The sequence below is a fragment of the Apus apus genome, chromosome 4 (genome assembly GCF_020740795.1).
Source record: "Apus apus isolate bApuApu2 chromosome 4, bApuApu2.pri.cur, whole genome shotgun sequence".
NCBI classification, from domain to species: Eukaryota; Metazoa; Chordata; class Aves; order Apodiformes; family Apodidae; genus Apus; species Apus apus.
In genome coordinates, this window is record NC_067285.1 from 34959131 (window position 1) to 34977991 (window position 18861).

Genomic DNA, 18861 nt, shown 5'->3' on the forward strand with positions numbered 1-18861 from the left:
TTAGCTCCTTGAGGCTTCTAAAAGCCTCTTGCACCTGTTCCTTCAAATGCTCAAAATATGGAGAAGACAGAAGCCTTGTTTTTATTTGATGCCTGTAATAAGAGAGAGCCACAAGGTGCATTTGCATGATGTAGCTTTTTTACTTGCTCTGCTTAACATATGGCCCTGCTGCTCTTAGCCTAGAGGGGCTCACTCTCTGCTCTCTTCAGTTGCTAGGCTGAAGTTAGGACTGAGGAGTCCTTCATCCTAAAGGATGTGAGCAAAGAGCAGACCATAATTCCATGTCTGGGAATAGGCAGACAAGACTTTACCATTTCTACACACACACCTTCATTTTGCGGTGCCCTCTGCTCAGCACCCTCCTTCAAAATGCACTGGACAAGGTGCGTTTGAGCCCAAGTAGCTCCCACATACCCCCATTACCAGGACTTCTGCTGGGGAGCTCCTCCTCACTTTGCCTATATGCTTCATATGAAACACTATGAGAACTAGACATTTGTGTTCATAGATGGAAAAAGATTCCTGCCAACCTTCACCCCTCTGCAGAGCTCTTTTAAACCTGCTCTCAACCTAACACCGGCACCTTGCAGCCAACTTCTGCAACTTATTTTTGACCTGTTTTTTCTACAAACAAACTGATAATATCTAGGTGCCTTTACAGGATGCCAAACACAGAAACTGAATGTTTGTTTTTTTTTCCTGTTCTTATTGCTGCATTTCAGTCTGACTGCACAGGAGCAGCTCACCTCACCCTCGCCACTGCTGCTGAACAGAAATACTCTGCTGCCACCCATCCCCACCAGCTCTGGGGCAGAGCACGCGAGCGCTGCAGGATCCCAGAGGCAAATGGTAACAGGGACAAGAATTTCATTTCATTATTGAACAGTCTAAAGCTGTTATCACTGTTGATCACGTTGCCAAACCCAGGCGTTCAGACTTGTTACCTTGTCAGTGGCAGCAGCTGAAATACGCGCACGAAACCTGTGGTATCAATTTTGACTCGCAGCATCACCCAGAGTTGAATACTTGCATTCCAGTCAGTGCCAGAATGTTTTCCTCCCCATAAGCAGAGCCAGAGGGATGAACTTGGGCAATTAATTTTCATTCCTAAGCTCATTATTTTAAATGTCCTGCTGCAGTAAGAAAAAGTCCTGTGTTTTGCTCTGATGCAGAAATCTCGAAGGAGCTCCAGTCGGGCTCAGAGTGTGACAACCCAAGAAGATCCCCACCAGCAGCTGCTCATCTTGCCTGATCACCTCTCCAGGCCCAACACAACCACTGCCTTCTTGGTAAAGCATGGCTAATTATTCCCAGTCATCCTTAGCTACTGAAGAGGGTGCCCTGACAATTAAGACCTGCAAGTGTGAGACACTTGTGGAATAAGTATTATTATAGGTATGACATTCAGTCTTGTCATCTGCACTGGTAATCTAGCATCTTCTGTGAAGGCTGAAGAAGACCTGAGAAGACTTAAAAGTTCTGCACAGATTAAGGGGTCACTCCTACAGCTAAATTCAGAAACACAAAGGCAGCAGAGGCTTCATGGCTTTCTTTGCTGCACTGTTAACATCCAGCCTGTTTCAGTATCAAATGCTCTTGGTTTAATTTACTGGAACATCTACTGAACTGGTATCTAGTCCTATCTAACAAAGGCTTTTTATCTGAGCTTCAAAAGCTGTCATTTCAACTGTAGCTTTTGAATAGCTGCCGATTTGGTTTGTGTATCATGTCAACATCCTTGCCAGTTCAGTGTACAAACTTTCTAAAAGCTATTTTGAAACAGCCATTTCCAGAAGTGGTGAGAATACCTTTAAGTGGCCCAGTTAATTGCTTTTCACAATCCAAGAGTGTTACAAAAGTGTATTTTTTAGTCTGTAGGAGATGAACTTGAGGTTGATTTAACCTAAAGTTAAACTTGTAAAAGCTCTGCTTGGACTTTTGGAACATCTTACGAATGAGGAAATGTGTATGTGTTGACGTAGTTTGTATTATAATCTTGATGCTCAGCATTTTTCATGCAAAGATAAATAACCTGAACTGTCTTTTCAGCCAGACCCACAGCACCGCCGTTCTTGCACGGTTATTGATTATAGCAATCAGTCCTGGACAAGGAGAGGATCAGCAGGTTCAGGTATGTTCATCAGCCACAGAATTTAATAAGGTCAAGCAAGAAATAGGCTTCTGGGACAGGGATGTGTTTCCTACACATTGAGGAGGTTTTTCAGACTTCTCTGTTATGCTTTCAGTTTTCCACGATAAGTTTAATACTTGCCTATAAAGTATTTTTGGGTAGGGGTAGGTTTTGTGTTACCACCTAAGATTTAAAATCATTTAAGCAGGCTTAATAAAACAAGCACCACAACTTCCATGCCAGAGTTCAGAGCAGGAGTTGCCAATTTAAACAGAAAGTAGGAGAAACTCTGCTCCTCAGCTGTACAGCTAGAAGGAATTGCATTATGCCCCAAAACCTCTTACTTGCTCTATCTGGAAGGGCCTGTACTAGATCTTAGAATTGCACTAGATCAACTCCAAGTATATGTTAAAGCCAGTAACTGTACCAGTACAATTCACATGTATGCTCTGAAATCATAAATGTGGTTGTACTGTTTAATTTGTAACAAATGCATGAACTTTGTGGAGTTACTTAGCATAACCTAAAGTGAAGGTCATCTAAAATGACTTGTTTTTAATTGATCAAGGTACCTAGGCAGCATTTTTGTTGCAAATGTAATACATACTCTTCCCTCCAGTTTCCTTTCCCTTCCTTGGCTGCAAAGTCATCTCCTGAAATTGTTAAGGGTTAATAGACAAAAACCACAAAACAAGCCTGGTTGTGACTGCAGAGCTATTCTGAAGTGAATATGAAGATTATTTTCAAAGTATTTTGACTCTTACCTTCAGAAATCTAGGTTTTGACCTCCTGGCACACACAAGGGCTAGTTTAGTCAGGTACAAAGGTAGTTTGTTCAGAGATCATGGTAGAGCAGTGTGCCCTGAACAGCTTTTCTGAATGCCCTCTGTGCAGCTGGCAACTGAGTTCACCTTCAGCACCCCCTCTTAGCTTCAGCATCAAGCCAAGTGTCACCTCCACCTGGAAAGGGGGGCAGAGAGCAGGGCATTCAAGGCACTGCCTGAAAACTGGATCTGTCAAGTCAAGTTGCACTGGATTCCTTTCATGGCAGTGTTCTGGGATTCCTTATGGAGTTGTCAGAATTTCCCACATGAAAATATACTAACAAGAGAGGACTGAAGCGGCAAAGGTTAAGGTAACAAGTACAAGGTGAATTATTAGAGAACAGAAAGGGACAGACTGGCCTACCACCACTAATATAAGTGGTACCAGAGGCAACTCCAGTTTAATAAAGGCACTAAACTGAAGTAACATGTTTTTAAACAAGGAGTGGTTCCTACTGAAATAAAAGTACCTCCTTCCCCTCCTGCAAAAATCACCTCAGTATCTTTAAATGCAAGATGAGTTTTATGACTTAAAAGTAAAATTGAAATCAGCAGAAGAACTCTGTAGACTGAAGAGTTCATGCGAGATGAAGGAATACACTAGTTCCCTGCAATGTAGAAACTAGGAAAGCACACACTTTGCCCCTTTTGGAAGGGCCAGTCACTCTCTTCCAAGCTGCCAAGTTACACATGATGCAGCTGATAACCATGCATTGGAATAAAAGCCCAAAACAAGCCTTTTAGGTTTAAGCTAAAGGATATGTGTTTGATACTTCAAGTTTTAATACTGTCCAGAAGTCTTAAAAGTTGTACATGATCTGTGTTTATTAGGTCTTCAGCTGCACAGTTCTGTGAAAGGCCACAGACGAAGTGGGTCAGTGACAAAAAGCAAACAGGGATTCTGACATGCCCAGAAGAAGTGTCCGTCCATCTCCAGAGAGTCATGGACCACCTCTCATTCTCAGCAATGTCAACACTGTTTACAGAGAGTTCTCAAACACCCTGCCCCGTGGATAGTTATTTTTATATAAACCTAAGCAGCAGCTGCCAAAGATTAGAAGGGGTATAGTTAAACGTTCCGTTTCCTGCCAGTAGAAGAAGTTATACTCCAGTGGAAGGGTCAGTATAATCCAGTGAAGAGTGAAGCCTAACTCCTAAAAAAATATCTAGCAAACCCTCTCAGACCTTGCTGGTTTTCCCACCACTGGCTTGTGACTGGTTCATGTTGTTACAGGCAGGTACTGCAGGACCTGCTGGTTTCACCCTTAGCTCTACAGAAGATGAACCCCACCTTCCTTAGCAGTAGTAATTTAAATATGTAAAGGATATTTATATGTTCAAAGCAATATTGTACTTCAAAAGCAAGCACTGCACCTGATACTGCTTCTACAGCTCAGACAAGCTATGAATCCTGTAGTAATTTGCAGCAGGTATTAATACAGTTGTGTAAAAATATGGTAGCAAACCAGAAGAACAGAACTGAGCATAGGTAGCACACCCCTGACTTGTCCACCCCTTCCTCAGTGACTGACAGGTTTAAGAGGCAAAAAGGAGTCCTTGAATGCAAGTAGTTCCACACAGTATTCAGAGAAAGTACATTGTCTTCCTGGGGAGCTATGCTATGGTTGTTTCACAGAAGAGGTCAGTCTCCCTCCCTAGAAACACCTGCAACTAACTCTACATGATTCCTGCACCTTGCCATGAAGGTCCACAACCCACAGATGCAACGTGTTCTGCACTGTGTGAACACCAGGGATACTCCCTGCACTTGCCCTTGTGGCTCCAAAGAAGGCAAAAACATAAAATACAGGCTTCTCAAAATAAATGATTAGTTGAAGGTCTTACTCCCAAGCAGTAAGCACCAGGCTACAAGTGTAAAGAACAAGGTGAGGATAAGAACTTACTGTACTTCAACAAAGTTAGGGCACAGCACAAAAACAGTTGTTCCTTTATACTCCAGTTAAAGAGTTTTGCTACATTTCCTTATTAATAGCTTCCAAATGGAAGAAACTTGTCAGTATTCTTTATGGAGGCTGCTCTATTTCCCCTTTCTAAGTTATGCAGTCTATCAAATGTTAGTGGCATGCACAGAACAGCTCATCATTTTTCATCAATATTGAAGGCCCTGGGTCCAGTTGATCCAAACATCCTTTCACCAAGGAGGGAAAAGAAAGCAAAGCTGTGCAAATGGAACTGGGTTAACTTTCCTTTGCATTTCTAGAGGGAATAAAGAACTCTGGGCTCAAGTTAAGCCTCTTAAGTTTGCACACAGACAAACTGATGCTAAAGAGAGGTATCTATTCACTAAATCCTTTCAAAATACAATTTATTTTAACAGCAGTAAAGCCTACTGGCACATTGTACAGTGTGTCATTTAGTTATCTCAAGCTAACTGGAGGTAAGCACCCTGTTTGTATCAGTGCCATTCCTCAGGGACCAAGTTAGTTTTCTGTACCCCTGGTGCATGAGTTGCAACAATATGCAAATAAACTGGAACAGGTTTCTGGTAACATCAGGTAGTAGTTTGTAGAGTTGGTCTGTTTAAAAAGTGAAAACAGTCTCATGGAAAGGTAATTTTTCATTTCTGTACAAATGGTTACACCAGAGGCTTCTCCTGGGCTGTCAGGGATCTATTTTGTGTAGCAAAAGTCACGTTCAAGCCTGGTGTTAATGCAACATAACAATACAATATGCTGTACTCTCTCAAAAGCAGGGTAACTTTTGCAAGCAGCCAAGTAAATGGCAACAGTTACCATCTACCTCCAGCTTCCTCCCAGGAAGCCCTTAAAACTAGTCAGTTCCTGATGCAATGATTCACCCCAACAGTCACTCTTCACCTCATGGCTCATTAGCCTTTGAAAAACGAGCCACAAAATAAAGCCAACCTCATGCCTTTGAGCTACAGAGTCAGCTGAGAACTCCTTGCCGTTCAAATTCATACCCATGCACATCAAGTTTAAACCCCTTTAACACCTGCTGAAGTAAAAACCTTCAAAGTATTTGTGGATCTTCCTGATTTAATTAACTGCTGAAATCACAGAAGAGTTGACAAACACAAGGAAGCAGCTCATCACTGCTGTCCTGCAGCAGGCTTGGCTGAGATGCTACTGACATAACAACACATTTGAATTCCTTGTCATGGGACATCACAAACCCTAGAAATGAACAGAACAGACTCTGTTCTGTGGATTTTCAAGTTGATTAAGCTCACCTCTGTACTAGAGCATTTCTGCAGAGGCATGTGCTGCAGGCTCATGTTTTTTCCACAGGCAGTTGGAGACCAAACTAGGTGGCCCTTTCTTCTCACACAGCATCACCAGCACTGACACCACAGTTAACAGAGTGGCAGTTTCATTGCAGCTGCTACTGAAGTTATGTAGTATTTACTTAATTCCATCAGGAGGGTCAACTTGTTTTAAACAGCAACTTGGGAAAGGTAGAGAGGACTGGAGAAACAACATGGCACAGAATTGTATGAAAAAACCCAAACATTTCCTTTATTAAATCTGCAGTTTTCCAAAGTATCTTTATAAAAGCACTAGAATATCTGAGAAACGCCTGTTCCAGCTGAAGTGCAAAGACCTTTAAAAACAGCAGGTGTTTTTTACAAGAGAAACGTGTGAACAGCCCAAAAGATAAGGTTTCCAACTCAGAAACCAGCACTGGAGACTCTCAAAGGTGGGGGGTTATGTTGTTTTACCATCAGCTGTACCAACATCCATGAGGCGTCTGGAAAGAATATGCTTCAACACAAGTTTAATAAACACACCACCCTCCCAAACATCCTTACTGTTAACAAAGCTTTTAGTCAGGAATCTGTTGGATCTCACCTAAAGAGCACCCAAGAGGATTCTGAACAGCAGCACCAAAATGCTCTGCCTTGTTCACACCATGCTTTCATAACTCCCTGTCACAGCAGGGCGAGACGCACACGCTTCGAAACGGTAGTCCAGAAAAACTCTGAAATTCCCCCCAAAATCTACATCTTCCCAACCAAAATGATACCTACACCGCTCTTTATTTCTTTCCTCTCTTGCCTGCAGTCTTCTTTCCTCCTTTTTTAGCACTGTTCCCATATTTTGCTTCCATTTGGGCCAAAAAGTCATCCATTTGCTTTTTGCGATCTTGATTTCGGCTCTAGGGGAGGGAGAAAAACCCCACAAAACCAAAGGTTTTACTAATTCCCAGTAAGTTATGATAGCTGCAAAAAACCTTGGCATATATTAAGCAGGGAATACAAGCTACAGGAAGCATAACACCATTGAGCAAAAGCCTACTTGTACACTCAGCTCTATACAAAACTTCCTGAAGCATCCAATGGCTATAAAAATTGGCAACCTAAGGCTGGGAAAAGCAAAGCAATTTCTAGTTTAGACCCAAAAATCTTATTACAATTTGAGGAATGATTAAGCACGAGCATGCATGAACATTTGAGGAAGCCCAGTGGGCAGCAAGAAAGAAATAAACAGGAAAAGCTCTGAAAAAAAAAATAATGTAAACAGTTTGGGTTACTCTCCTTGATTCCCAAGACCTGATGTGGGAAACGGTTCTTCTTCTTCCCCACATAAGTCTAAACAAAATGCCTTTTAACTTCTAAATTCTCATAGAATCCCTCAGAAAGAGTCATTAATGCTCCCTAACTGCCTCAAACTGGAAGTTAAATATTTTGTGTGTTTGCAGTGAGCTTAAGCATTTCTTAATGACTTCATCCGTTTTTAAAAAGACACAGGTAATAAAACCCATTCCCTGGCTATTTATCAACATACATAGATAAGCAATATTAAGGTCACATTTAAACCTCAGGAAGCTTTTATGGTCAGAAGAGTTGCAAGGATCCCAAACACAAAGATGCTCAGGGAAACACAATTAGAAGCCAGGAACACAATTATGTTCAACAGAGACAAAAAGCGTTACCTGAATCAGTGCTTTCAAGTCATCTTCATCACCAAGGCCCAGTTCTTCTTTAGTCTTTTCTGCTTCCTTAGCTTCTCTTTCTGCCTAAAAGAGGCAACTGTATTTTAGAAAAGTATTCTGCATAGCATTTGACAAAGTCTTAGAACAGTTGCCCAACACTTTTTTTACACACAAATAGCTGCAGGTGGAGCAGGGCAGCTTTTTGCTGCTGCACATGCTGAACATCTCGAGAGGCTCATCCCCATCCTTTCTCCCCCCCACACACGTTTTTTTGTCCCAGCAACTATTACATTTGCTTGGAGAAAGGTGACTGTGAAGTGCACGGAACATACTCTGCAGTGTCTAAAAATAAAAGCCTGCATTGGAGAAGAGGTCCATTTAGTCCAGAATGTTACTTCACACTAGCCAAAAGGCAAGCACAATGTATTTCCACCCCGTGTACACTTGTGAACTCCAGCAACTCACAGCTTTGCAAACAGATGCAGGGATGTACACTAAACTGGAATAAGCCATTCCGTATAATAATGAAATGAAGAAGTAATAGGCTAAACAGTGTTTTACAACTCAGAAGACTTCCACAGCAGCCCGGGGGGGTGGAGAATGATCAAATGTGAAAGTCAAAAGATACTGAGCAAAGCCTGCAAACCCAGACAAGCGTTTGTCTTAACAAGAGTTTCAGTTATTTCTACCGGGGGAGATTAAAAAGCTTATTATAAACAATGCTCCTGTTTGGCCAGTGATTGATGAAACCTACCCGCCTTTTCCTTGCCATCTTTTTCTGCTTAGACTCCTTTACAAAAGCTTTGTAGGAGGGGACTTCTCCAGACTCGATGGCTTTTTCTATGACCTCCCGTATTCTGGGTTCATCCGTATAGTCCACACACAACAGGGAGTCCATTATCCTGTCCATGTCCCCCTCAAAATCCACGTAGGCAGCTTTAATATCAGCCAGCTCTTCTTCTGAATTTTTGTAGTTCTCCTCGAAGTCTTCAATGTCCTTTGTTGTGATCTGAGGCAAGGAGGTGACATTTTGTGAGCCACTGGATTCATTCAACAGAAGGGCTTAAGAGGCAGCATTAAAAAAGCCCGCATTTTACACAAAACTCCTCAGGGAGACACGGTTACAACTCCAGAGGAGGTGATGGGCTTTCCCCCCTCCCCAAAAAAAGGGCCCCGCCGGCGTTTCCCAGCCCCAGCCCGGCCCTCACCTTCTTGAAGAGCAGCCTCCAGTACTCCAGCCAGTCCCGCTCGCCCCTCAGCGCCTCGCCCTCCTCGTCCACCGTGCCCTGCTCATCGTAGAGGGCCCGCTGCTCCGCGTCGCTCAGGACGGCGTACGCCTTGCCCAGGATCTGCGGGGACACGGGGACCGGCCGGGTGGTCGGTCAGGGGCCTGGCGGTCGGTCAGGGAACCCGCCGCTTGGTCGGTCGGGCAGACAGGGCCCGGGCAGCCGGTCGGTCAGGGCCGGGGAGACAGGGCCCGGGCAGCCGGTCGGTCAGTCAGTCAGTCAGTCAGTCAGAGGCCGCCACCATCTTCCCGCCCTCCCTCCCTCCCGCGCTCACCTGGAACCTCCGCGTCGCCTCCTCCCTGTGGCGGGGCTCGGCGCGGTCGGGGTGCAGGCGGAGCGAGGCGCGGTGGTAGCCGCGGCGCAGCTGGCGGGGCGAGGCCTCCCGGGGCACCCCCAGCAGCGCGTACAGGTCGGCGGAGCCGAAGGCGGCCGCGCACTCCTGCAGCAGCCCCATGGCGGCCCGCTCTCGCGAGACTTGCGGCGGGAGGCGGGAAGGGCGGGAAGGCGGGAAGGGTTCCCCCCCCCCCCTCACAGTCACCCTCTGTAAAGTGGGATTAAAAAACCAACCCAAAAACCCTCCCCTCAGAGCCCTCCCGCTTCAATTCCCTGCGGTAAAGAAGCTCTGCCGGTTCTTCGTGCGCCTGGATGCAAGCAGCAGCTCCCGGGAAAGCTGGCCTGGCTTCTAAAAATACACATTCCCCACCACACGCACCCCCCCCCCCGCCTCCAGGGGACAAAATAAATATAAAACCCACGCAGCTCTTCAAAACACCTCTATTTACTGCATCAAAAGCCGCTGTTCTCCCAGTTCAGACGTCGTCTTTTCCTTCCCGAGTGCGAAAGGCAAAACGGTTTGCACGCATCCAAACAAAAACCCACCGGATAAAAAGGTCCCAATGAAGAGATGTTCATACAAAACTCGTGTGGTCTTTTAATTAAATGCAGCACAAGTGGAATACACAGGTGGGTAGGTACAAAAAAGATGCGTAAAGTACAAGTTGGTATCTGACATCTCGCCTGTGCCTCCTGCTGAAATGTAGAACGTGTCACTGCCAACACCGTGGAGGGAATAAAACGCAGCAGCACCCGCCCAGATTTCAGCTCTTGCTTACAGAATTTAGATGGCAACAGCAGAATATTCTTGCTTTCATCAAAAAAAAAACACCTTAGACAAGCCAGCTGTTACCTACCATGATTGCAGAGCTCTGCTGATGTCAGTGTCATTATTCACAGCTTGATTAACCAGTTATTAGACAGTTCAGGCTACACCTGCAATGATTATTTCAGTCCGCTCCGAGAGGCACCAAACCCTCTCTTACCTCATTCACCTCCTTCTACACCTCCAAAGGGCCCTCACAGGGCTCTCCAAATTTCAGTGCCGACGCTGACTGCAGCATCAGCACAGCAGGACCAAGACATGACCACCAAAGGGCAGGAAAGGTAAAAATACTTCACCGTTTTATTCCTCTGGTTTTTTCGCTTTTGGTTTTGCCTTGCTTTCTCGGGAGGAACCTTTGGCTGTTCCAGCTTTCTTGGCAGTGCCATCTCTCTTTGCAGTTCCAGCTTTCTTGGCAGGTTCAGCAGGTTGCTTTTTGGGCTTCTGCTCTTTCGAACGTACCAGGTCTTCACGTCCCAGTTCAACCATTTTTGCTTCCCACGACTTGATTTCGTTTTCATACCGAACCTTATCGTCTTCAGCCAGCTGCAGGTAGGGCTGGAAGAGAAGGAGGGATCAACAGGTGTTTTATTCCCTGTTCCTACCAACTGCCAAGGCTTTTTGTTGGAGCACTAGTCTGAGAGCTGGCTGGAACAGGAGTAAGTATGTCACAGAATCCCAGGGGTTGGGAGGGACCTGGAAAGATCACCCAGCCCAACCCCCCTGCCAGAGCAGGGGCACCCAGAGCACATCACACAGGAATGTGTCCAGGGGGGTTTGAATGTCTCCAGAGAAGGAGACTCCACAGCCTCTCTGGGCAGCCTGTTCCAGGGCTCTGGCACTCTCACAGGAAAGAAGTTTCTCCTCATCTTGAGGTGGAACTTCCTGTGTTGTCACTTGGTGCAGTTTCCCCTCGTCCTATCACAGGCACCACTGAAAACAGACTGGCCCATTCTTGACATCCAGCCTTCAGATATTTGTAGACATTAATAAGGCCCCTTCTCAGTCTTCTCAAGACTAACCAGACCCAGGTCTCTCAGCCTTTCCTCCTCAGGCAGGTGTTCCAGTCACTTCATCATCCTCATAGCCTCTGTTGGACTCTCTCCAGTAGATCCCTGTCCCTCCTGAACTGGGGAGCCCAGAACTGGGCACAACAATGAGATGTGGTCTCATTGGGGCAGAGCAGAGAGGAAGGAGAACCTCCCTTGACCTGCTGGACACACTGTTCTTAATACATCCCAAGATACTGTTGGCTCTTTTGGCCACAAGGGCACATTGCTGCCCACCAGGACCCCTTCTCTGTGGGGCTGCCTTCTAGCAGGCCAACCCCCAGTCTATACTGGTGCATGGTGATTTTTCTCCCCAGGTGCAGGACACTGCACTTATTCTTGTGGAACCTCATGAGGCTCCTCTTTGCTCAGCTCTCCAGACCTCACTGAATGACTGCACAACCTTCAGGTGGATCAGCCAGTCCTCCCAGCTTCATGTCATCAGCAAACTTGCTGAGGACACACTCCATCCCCTCAACCAGGTGACTGATGAAGATGTTGAATAAGACTGGGCCCAGCACTGACCCTGCAGAACTATTTCCAATTCTTTTCCTCCAGAAAAAAAACTTGAACTTGGTGTGTGTTCTGAGCACAGATTCAAAACAGCCTGGAAAAAGGGCCTTCAGGAGGAAGGACAGTGATGTTAATAAATGACTGCCTGCACATCACGTGTGCATTCCTGTCAAAAACCTTTCCACAGGCAGCAAACTACTGTGCTGGCATTTAAAAATACTATACCTGATCAGAAAAAAATAATAATTAAATCAAAAGGTTGCAAATTATTCCTCCTTTGTCTCCAGAGAACTGGGACTCCCATCCTACCCCACTCACACTTCTTCAACACCAGGAAAGGCAATGGCCACCTTTTTTCAAGACACACAAATGAGATCTCAGACTGTTTTTGCTCAGTGTTCTACTTTCAACAACCCAGTTCAGAATTTGGCATGAATTTACTAATTTTCACCCCAAGTTTGTAATTTTCTGATTAGATCAGAGCATCAAATGCCACTGACATACCTGCTTTTGAGGACTGGACATTTTTTGCCACGCACCAAATAACTGCTTCAGCTTTGCCTACAGGATACAGAAGATATAATTGTTAGGCTTATTTTTAAGAGCAGACTGACCACAAAGATGAATGCCACGCTAGTAAAACCCAAATATAAATCAAAGAAATAGCACAAATATTCAGGCCTGTTTACCCCCCTCAGCAGTTTCTACAGGACATGCCACCAGGCAGCTGTGGACCACAGCCTAAAAAAATAGCCTCAGCCATGCAAAACCCAGAGACTGAACTGCTGAACAGTTGCTTTGAAACTCACAGAACCCAGCAGAGACTCCCTGAACACAAGCCCTCTATTTCAGAGAGCAATCTGTCCTGGCTTACCACAGGGGATATCCCCTCACTTGCTTGAAAGTTTTCTGACACAAAAATGTTAAAGCCGCTCCGAGGTCTTTTTGGCTTCCCAAGCACAGTCAATTCCTTTGAAGACAAGAAGAAAAGTTATTCAATCTGCCAAGGAGGCACTTTTCCAACACTAAATTTACTACTTGTCTTTGTATTTTATGCAAGCATCAGGCTAAAATTCATACTTTGGTGTTTCAAGATGCTTTGGTTACTCTCACCACTTGCCACAACTCACGCTAAACCCAAGTAAGAAAAGGTAGAAACTTGAATTTCCAGACATGAAAAAAGGCTTTTAAAACTGATTCTTACTTTAGCTAAGTCATCCAGAAACCAAAGACTTGCTAAATTCCACTCAGTAAGAAAGCCATAAAACTAGGTTTCCTATTCTCTTCGTAAGGATTTAAAAAAAGCAAAGGAAGGAAAACAAAGCTACTTCAAGCAGCTACTACCTTGTAGGGATGAGTAAAGTAACAGGCAAGAGGCCTTTATGAAAAGCTATTTCCAGATGTCTTCCCAACCAAATAAAGTGTTGGTGCTTCAAATGTCTTCTACTACCTATCACTCCTTGGGCAGCTTTAGGAACAGAAAAAAAAGCCAGCAGAGAGGAGCTACCTGTAATCACAAAGACATGCACTAGTTCTGGTCTTCAACCCCAGGAAAGCCACCTAATTAACTGCCAACACCAGCAATTATCTTAGTCAATGGGTTTGGTTCTGGTTGGTTTTTTTGTTTGTTTGGGTTTGGTTTGTTTGGGTTTTTCTATTCTGAAAGTTGCCTGAGCTCTGCTCTGCTCCCCACACAGACTCTAGGTTCCTGGAGAGAAAAGAAACTTGAAGTTCAAAATACTTACTCTTTTTGCCCTGAATGATCTTCTTTTTGCCAGCCTTTTTCTCCTTTCTTCTCTCAAAGCTGCAGCCTGGGCTGGGGTCAGCTGTGCTTTGTATGCAGCCAACTGCTGCTCATATCTTTGCCAGTCTGTCTTCCTGGCTTCCTCATAAACCTACAAGGCCAACAAATCCCCAGCCTTAAGCAGTTCAGAAGCACCTGACCATTAAACAAGCTCACATTTCTAACCTGTTTATAGTAAAAATCGTATCACAGACAACCCTGAAACCTGAGATTTGCAGATAAAACAGGAATTTCAGTAGCAGAATGGGTTCAGAACTCAAGATTCAAAACCTGGGCTCTTCCCATAAATTATCTCATGTCATCCAGTAACATCAGAGGAATCTTCAGACTGAAGCTGAAAGCAACAACAATCTCCATCTAAGAAGGAAAAGCTGAAGCTTGACTTAAATGATGCCTCTTAAAAAAGTGTGTGTACCCCCTGCAGCACACAAGGCTCCATGAACACACTCCCACACCAGGTAGAGGAGCATCCCAAAACCATGGCCTTGGCACCAGGAGGAGCTGAGCCAGGCTGCCAAGCATCTGGGTAGACCTGGAAAATCCCCATCCTGATCTCCACTGCAGACACAGAAATGGAAAGGCATTTTGTACTAGGGCACATGGAGCCAGAAAGGATTTAAGAACACTTGAATTCTGTTGAACCAAGACACCACTTCAGCTAGAAAACTCCAGTTAGTGCCTAGCTAACTAGTTCCTAAGCACTAACTGCACTCAGGGAAGAGCAATCATTGCTTTGCTATAAACATCACTTATATTCAGCAAAGATCAGCCATTTATAGAACTGTTTCACAACCCTACAGAAACTTCACCACAAAAAGTAAGTTGGTTGGATGAAAGTTGAAGGAAGTTACCTGCAAGTTATGTCTCTGGTGACTATCTAATCTGCAGGGCAAAAAACACCAGCTGGTCCTTTCATCAGAATTAACTGAGGTCTTGCCTTGCTTGTGCAAATGAAAGCAGGACAACTTCACAACAGTTACGGTGTCAGACGTGTCATGCACACTCACACACAATGACTGTTCAAAAATAAATGAGATTTTGGCTCCCAGCCAGATCTGTCTCACTCTTCAGCTTCTGTGGCAACAGATTAAAACCACTTAAACCCAAGGTCTTGTGTAAAAGTATCACAAGTATCTTCCCCTGGGTCCTGCCAACCTCTCAGCTCTCTTGTTTTTATGTCTGAACTTCAGCACCCAAATGCTTTTTCTGTTGCTGCTTCAAAAAACACCACCACCAACACAAAAAGCCCAGAGAGGACACAAACTAAGCAAAACAACCACAAAGACTCTTACAGAGAGTTCAAAGACACAAACTTACCTGCTTCTGTGAGGCTGGCAACTCCTTCCAAGCACCTGCTATTTTTTTCACCAGCTCCGTGTTGCTCATTTCTGGATGGAAGCAAAAAAAATAAAGATCAAAGCTGCACCTTCAGGAAGCTTCTCCAGTTTTCCCCAGGAAAGCTGCCACTATATTCTTTCCCTCTACAAACACATTGTTCTCCTTTCAGAAAACTACTACCAGCCTTCCTGGGGCAGTAGAAGGGAACTGCACCATTTGCAGGGCTGCTGTGGTTCACACTCAGTGCAATGTGTCACAGGCAGACATTTCCAGACAGAAGGAGGGTAATTAATCCAATTAAACACTGTTTAATTTCTTGTCAGCTGGATCATTTTCCATACAACCCAAGAAGCACTGAACCTGGAGGCAAACCAGCCTGCTGGATTCTTCAAGGCAAGTACAACGTGACCTTTACCCACCTGCTGCAGCAGGCAGGTCTGATCTTAATTGAAATTAAAACACCCACAATAGTACCCAACAGATGGTTATCAAGAAAAAGGAACTTCCTCCTCCCCAAAACAAAATTTCAGGGGATTGAACCTGTTCAAGTTTTTTCAGCTGAATGCCTTCCCCTCTGGCCCTGGCCCTGTGATCTTGGAGATTTCCAGTGAGACCTCAATTTGTGAAGAGGGGGAAAAAAAAAAACCAAAAAAAACCCCTAAAAAAACCCCAAATAACAACGTGAGGGTGGTGAAAAGAGGACCTAAGCTTTCTTTCCTTGAGAAATTCTTTACAGGTTTTCCCCCTTCCACTTAAAGAAGAAAATGGAACAATTTCTCTCCCAGCTCCAATGTAAAGTTCAGCCACCTCAACAGTGGAAAAGCAGAACTAAGCTCTTATCAATAACCTACATTCCAGAAAAACAAGACAGATGGGGAGTTGTCTTTGAGTCAAAAGACAGGAGTATTAACACCTCTGAGAAACTGATGCATTGCCAATGAGAAAGGAAAAAAAATATTAGGTTATTTTAAATACTCTTTCTATTGGGACAAGAAAGCCCCAAAATCTCAGTTTGTATGTCAGAGCGAGCACAGTGGTTTGCAGACTGTTCACACTTTGGAAACACAAGTGCAGCACATCAGTAAAATGAACTCCAGGTCAGTGTCTCCACCTTTCAGCCTGTTGAACTCTTGAGGTACCAAGCAAAACAGGCTCTGAAAGGGTTTTGCTTATTGTATTTTCCTCACGACCTACCCAGCAGGGCCACAGGTCCATTTTAACGTTGATTACAGCAGCATTTGCAAGATCAGGTTCTTTAAAAATGGGATTCTTGGGTAACAAATTAAGCACATCCACTGTGAGGGTGGTGAGAGCCTGGCCCAGGTTGCCCAGGGAAGCTGTGGCTGCCCCATCCCTGGCAGTGTTGAAGGGCAGGTTGGATGGGGCTTGGAGCAACCTGGGCTGGTGGGAGGTGTCCCTGCCCGTGCAGGGGGGCTGGGACTGGATGGTTTTTCAAGCCCCTTCCAACCCAAACCCGCCTGGGATCGTGTGAAAGCACAGCCAAGGCAGCCCTAAGCCCCGCAGCCCACGTACCTGGATGGTTTTGCCTGAAGGCGGAATGCTTTTCCTTCAGGAACCGGAAATAGGCGGTCAGAGGCCTCTTGGGACGCTGCTCCGCGCTGACCCCGCTGCACGCGCACCGCTCCACCGACCCGCCGACCCTGCACGAACGGGACCCCCAGTTACCGCCACAGCGCCCCCCCCGGGGCCCCCAGCCGGCTGGGAAAAGCCCCCGCCCCCTCCCAGCCCCGCTCCCGCGGCTCCCGCACCTGAGGAGCCGCTGGGCCCCGCCGAGCAGCGCCGCGGCCCGGCCCAGCAGCGCCGCCATGGCTGCCGCGCGGCACCCTGGGAGCGGGGCGGGGCGGCGGGGGGGGAACGCACCGCCGGGACACGCGATTGGCTGCTCGCCAGAAAGGGGCGGGGACAGGCGGGGCGCGGGAGCCACGCCCCCCCGCCTCGGGGGAGGGCAGGGAGAAGGTGACCCCCCCCCCCGGGTTAACCCATCCCTGGTTAACCCATCCCCAGGTTAACCCATCCTCCGGGTTAACCCGCCCCCGGTTTAACCCACTCCCCGGTTTAACCCACCCCCCCGGTTAACCCGCTCCTGAGTTTACCCACCCGCCGGATTTACTCACCCCCCGGTTAACCCGCTCCCGGGTTTACCCACCCCCCGGTTAACCCGCTCCCGAGTTTACCCACCAGCCGGGTTTACCCACCCCCCGGTTAACCCGCTCCCGGGTTTACCCACCCCCCGGTTAACCCAACCCCCGGTTAACCCGCTCCCGAGTTTACCCACCAGCCGGGTTTACCCACCCCCCGGTTAACCCGCTCCCGGGTTTACCCACCCCCCGGTTAACCCACCCCCCCGGTTAACCCGCTCCTGAGTTTACCCACCCGCCGGGTTTACCCACCCCCCGGGTTAACCCATCCCCGGTTAACCCACCCCCCGGTTAACCTGCCCCCGGGTTAACCCACCCCCCGGCTAACCCACCCAGCCGGGTTAACCCATCCCCGGGTTAACGCACCCCGGGTTAACCCGGCCCCCCAGCTCCCACCGCCCAGCAGGTTTCTGGGGGGTTTCCTTCCCAGGCCGCAGGGAGGAGAGGCTGGGAGAAAGGGGCACGGATTGGGAACTAATGAAAGGGGAAGTTGATGAGTTCTGGCTAAGAATTGAGAGGCCGGGGAAGCGGGAAGGGCAGCCCGGAGCAGGAGAAAGGGCACAAAGGTGAGAAGGGCTTTTTCCATCACAGCAACCAGCACAGGATGGCATCACCTTTCCTTGACACTTTTTCCCCCCCTCAAAAAGCACAAAGAGAGGAACTCTGGAGGAGTACTAGTGTAGATGACCATCTCCACAGGTGAAATCTGACCAACTCTTCAAAAAACTTCGAGTAACAGTGTATTTATCTCAGCTAGATACAGTTTCAGAAGGAGAAAGGCTGAAGTGGCAGGAGGATGACAGGAATCACAGACTCGCTTCACACAGGGTATTTATAAGACAAACATTTGTCACAAGGATCTAAGAACACTGCAGGCAGAACACCTTACTGGGTGTTGGGCTTTGTTCTGTGGTCATCCCGCTGTGGTGGGAAGTCATTCCTGCACCTATGGCACACAGCAAAAAAAATAACAGCTAAAGTACAAATATTTTAGAACCTTCCTTGGTACAACTCAAGGAACCACGAGCACTCTGAGCTGCAAGCCAAGCTTCCAGTTTCACACAGTGCAGTACAGATGTTGCAAAGGTTTAAGTAACTTCTAGTACAAACGTGTTACTACCAATCCAGAAAAAATAAAAGCTCTGGCAACACCACATTCTGATGGTCAAACTGTCCTGCCACCACTTGAGCAGTAAGTATAAACAACAGCATTGCCTTCCAAACCACAGTGTCCTGGTTCAAGTATAACGAAGCACTCGTTTTAATAACAAAAACCCCACGTTTATTCAGCTTACAAGCTAGAGGGAACAAGGATATTTTAACATCAACAGTCACTCTCCATCAAGCTTTTGTTTCAGAAGTTGCTGTTACATCATGGAGGAAACCACAGCACAGAAGGGACCTTCTCCCCCTTCAGGACCAACTTCACACCACTGGGATCAGCAAGCACGAAGGCAACAAGGTTCCCTTGGGAGGAATAAAAGCTCCTACTGTACACAGTTCCTGTCCACACCCCAAATTCCAGTTTGGTACTCCTGGCAGTAAAAAACCCAGACCTTTTTGTGGTCTTAAAAAAACAGAGTTTCATGCTGATGAATTTCCCAGCTGCTCAGCTCTGGCCTGGGTGAGGTACATAGAGAAATATTCATCACACATTTTTATTTTCAGATAGGCAAGAAGAATGTAG

General features: G+C 46.3%; 3 protein-coding genes across 6 annotated transcripts in view; 1 reads left to right on the forward strand and 2 right to left on the reverse strand.

Annotated features, from left to right (window-relative positions):
• Positions 1-5664, forward strand: part of FAM149B1 (family with sequence similarity 149 member B1) — a 15845-nt gene extending 10181 nt beyond the window's left edge. For both annotated transcript variants that reach the window (XM_051618052.1, XM_051618053.1), the window contains 4 exons: positions 723-849; positions 1173-1289; positions 2050-2131; positions 3787-5664. In XM_051618052.1, coding sequence (XP_051474012.1) covers positions 723-849; positions 1173-1289; positions 2050-2131; positions 3787-3860 — 400 coding nt within the window. In that variant the 3' untranslated portion in view covers positions 3861-5664. The remainder of the gene's footprint in view (positions 1-722; positions 850-1172; positions 1290-2049; positions 2132-3786) is intronic.
• Positions 1-9637, reverse strand: part of DNAJC9 (DnaJ heat shock protein family (Hsp40) member C9) — an 18131-nt gene extending 8494 nt beyond the window's left edge. The window contains exons 1-6 of one of the 3 annotated variants that reach the window (XM_051618102.1): positions 9430-9637; positions 9078-9218; positions 8624-8878; positions 7870-7953; positions 6965-7092; positions 2836-3091 (exon numbers count right to left, since the gene is read on the reverse strand). In XM_051618102.1, coding sequence (XP_051474062.1) covers positions 6973-7092; positions 7870-7953; positions 8624-8878; positions 9078-9218; positions 9430-9609 — 780 coding nt within the window. In that variant the 5' untranslated portion in view covers positions 9610-9637 and the 3' untranslated portion in view covers positions 2836-3091; positions 6965-6972. Of the gene's footprint in view, positions 1-2835; positions 3092-6425; positions 7093-7869; positions 7954-8623; positions 8879-9077; positions 9219-9429 lie in introns of those variants that run through there. The other 2 variants (XM_051618103.1, XM_051618101.1) reach the window with 2 other exon arrangements.
• A 429-nt stretch (positions 9638-10066) lies between these two features.
• On the reverse strand, positions 10067-16867 carry TFAM (transcription factor A, mitochondrial). The gene is made up of 7 exons (XM_051618097.1): positions 16785-16867; positions 16549-16676; positions 14995-15065; positions 13619-13768; positions 12748-12843; positions 12378-12434; positions 10067-10869 (listed from the first exon to the last, which is right to left on the reverse strand). The coding sequence occupies exons 1-7, from the start codon at positions 16841-16843 to the stop codon at positions 10615-10617; spliced, it is 816 nt and encodes a 271-aa protein (XP_051474057.1). The 5' UTR covers positions 16844-16867; the 3' UTR covers positions 10067-10614.
• Positions 16868-18861: the final 1994 nt, after the last annotated feature.

Excerpts from the sequence above, each read along its gene's own strand:
- TFAM (XM_051618097.1), bottom strand. The coding sequence starts at position 16,843 with ATGGCGGCGCTGCTGGGCCGGGCCGCGGCGCTGCTCGGCGGGGCCCAG. Across the intron at positions 16,677-16,784 it reads GGGGCCCAGCGGCTCCTCAG|GGTCGGCGGGTCGGTGGAGC; the intron begins GTGCGGGAGCCG and ends CCGTTCGTGCAG. Across the intron at positions 12,435-12,747 it reads GTGAGGGGATATCCCCTGTG|GCAAAGCTGAAGCAGTTATT; the intron begins GTAAGCCAGGAC and ends TGTATCCTGTAG.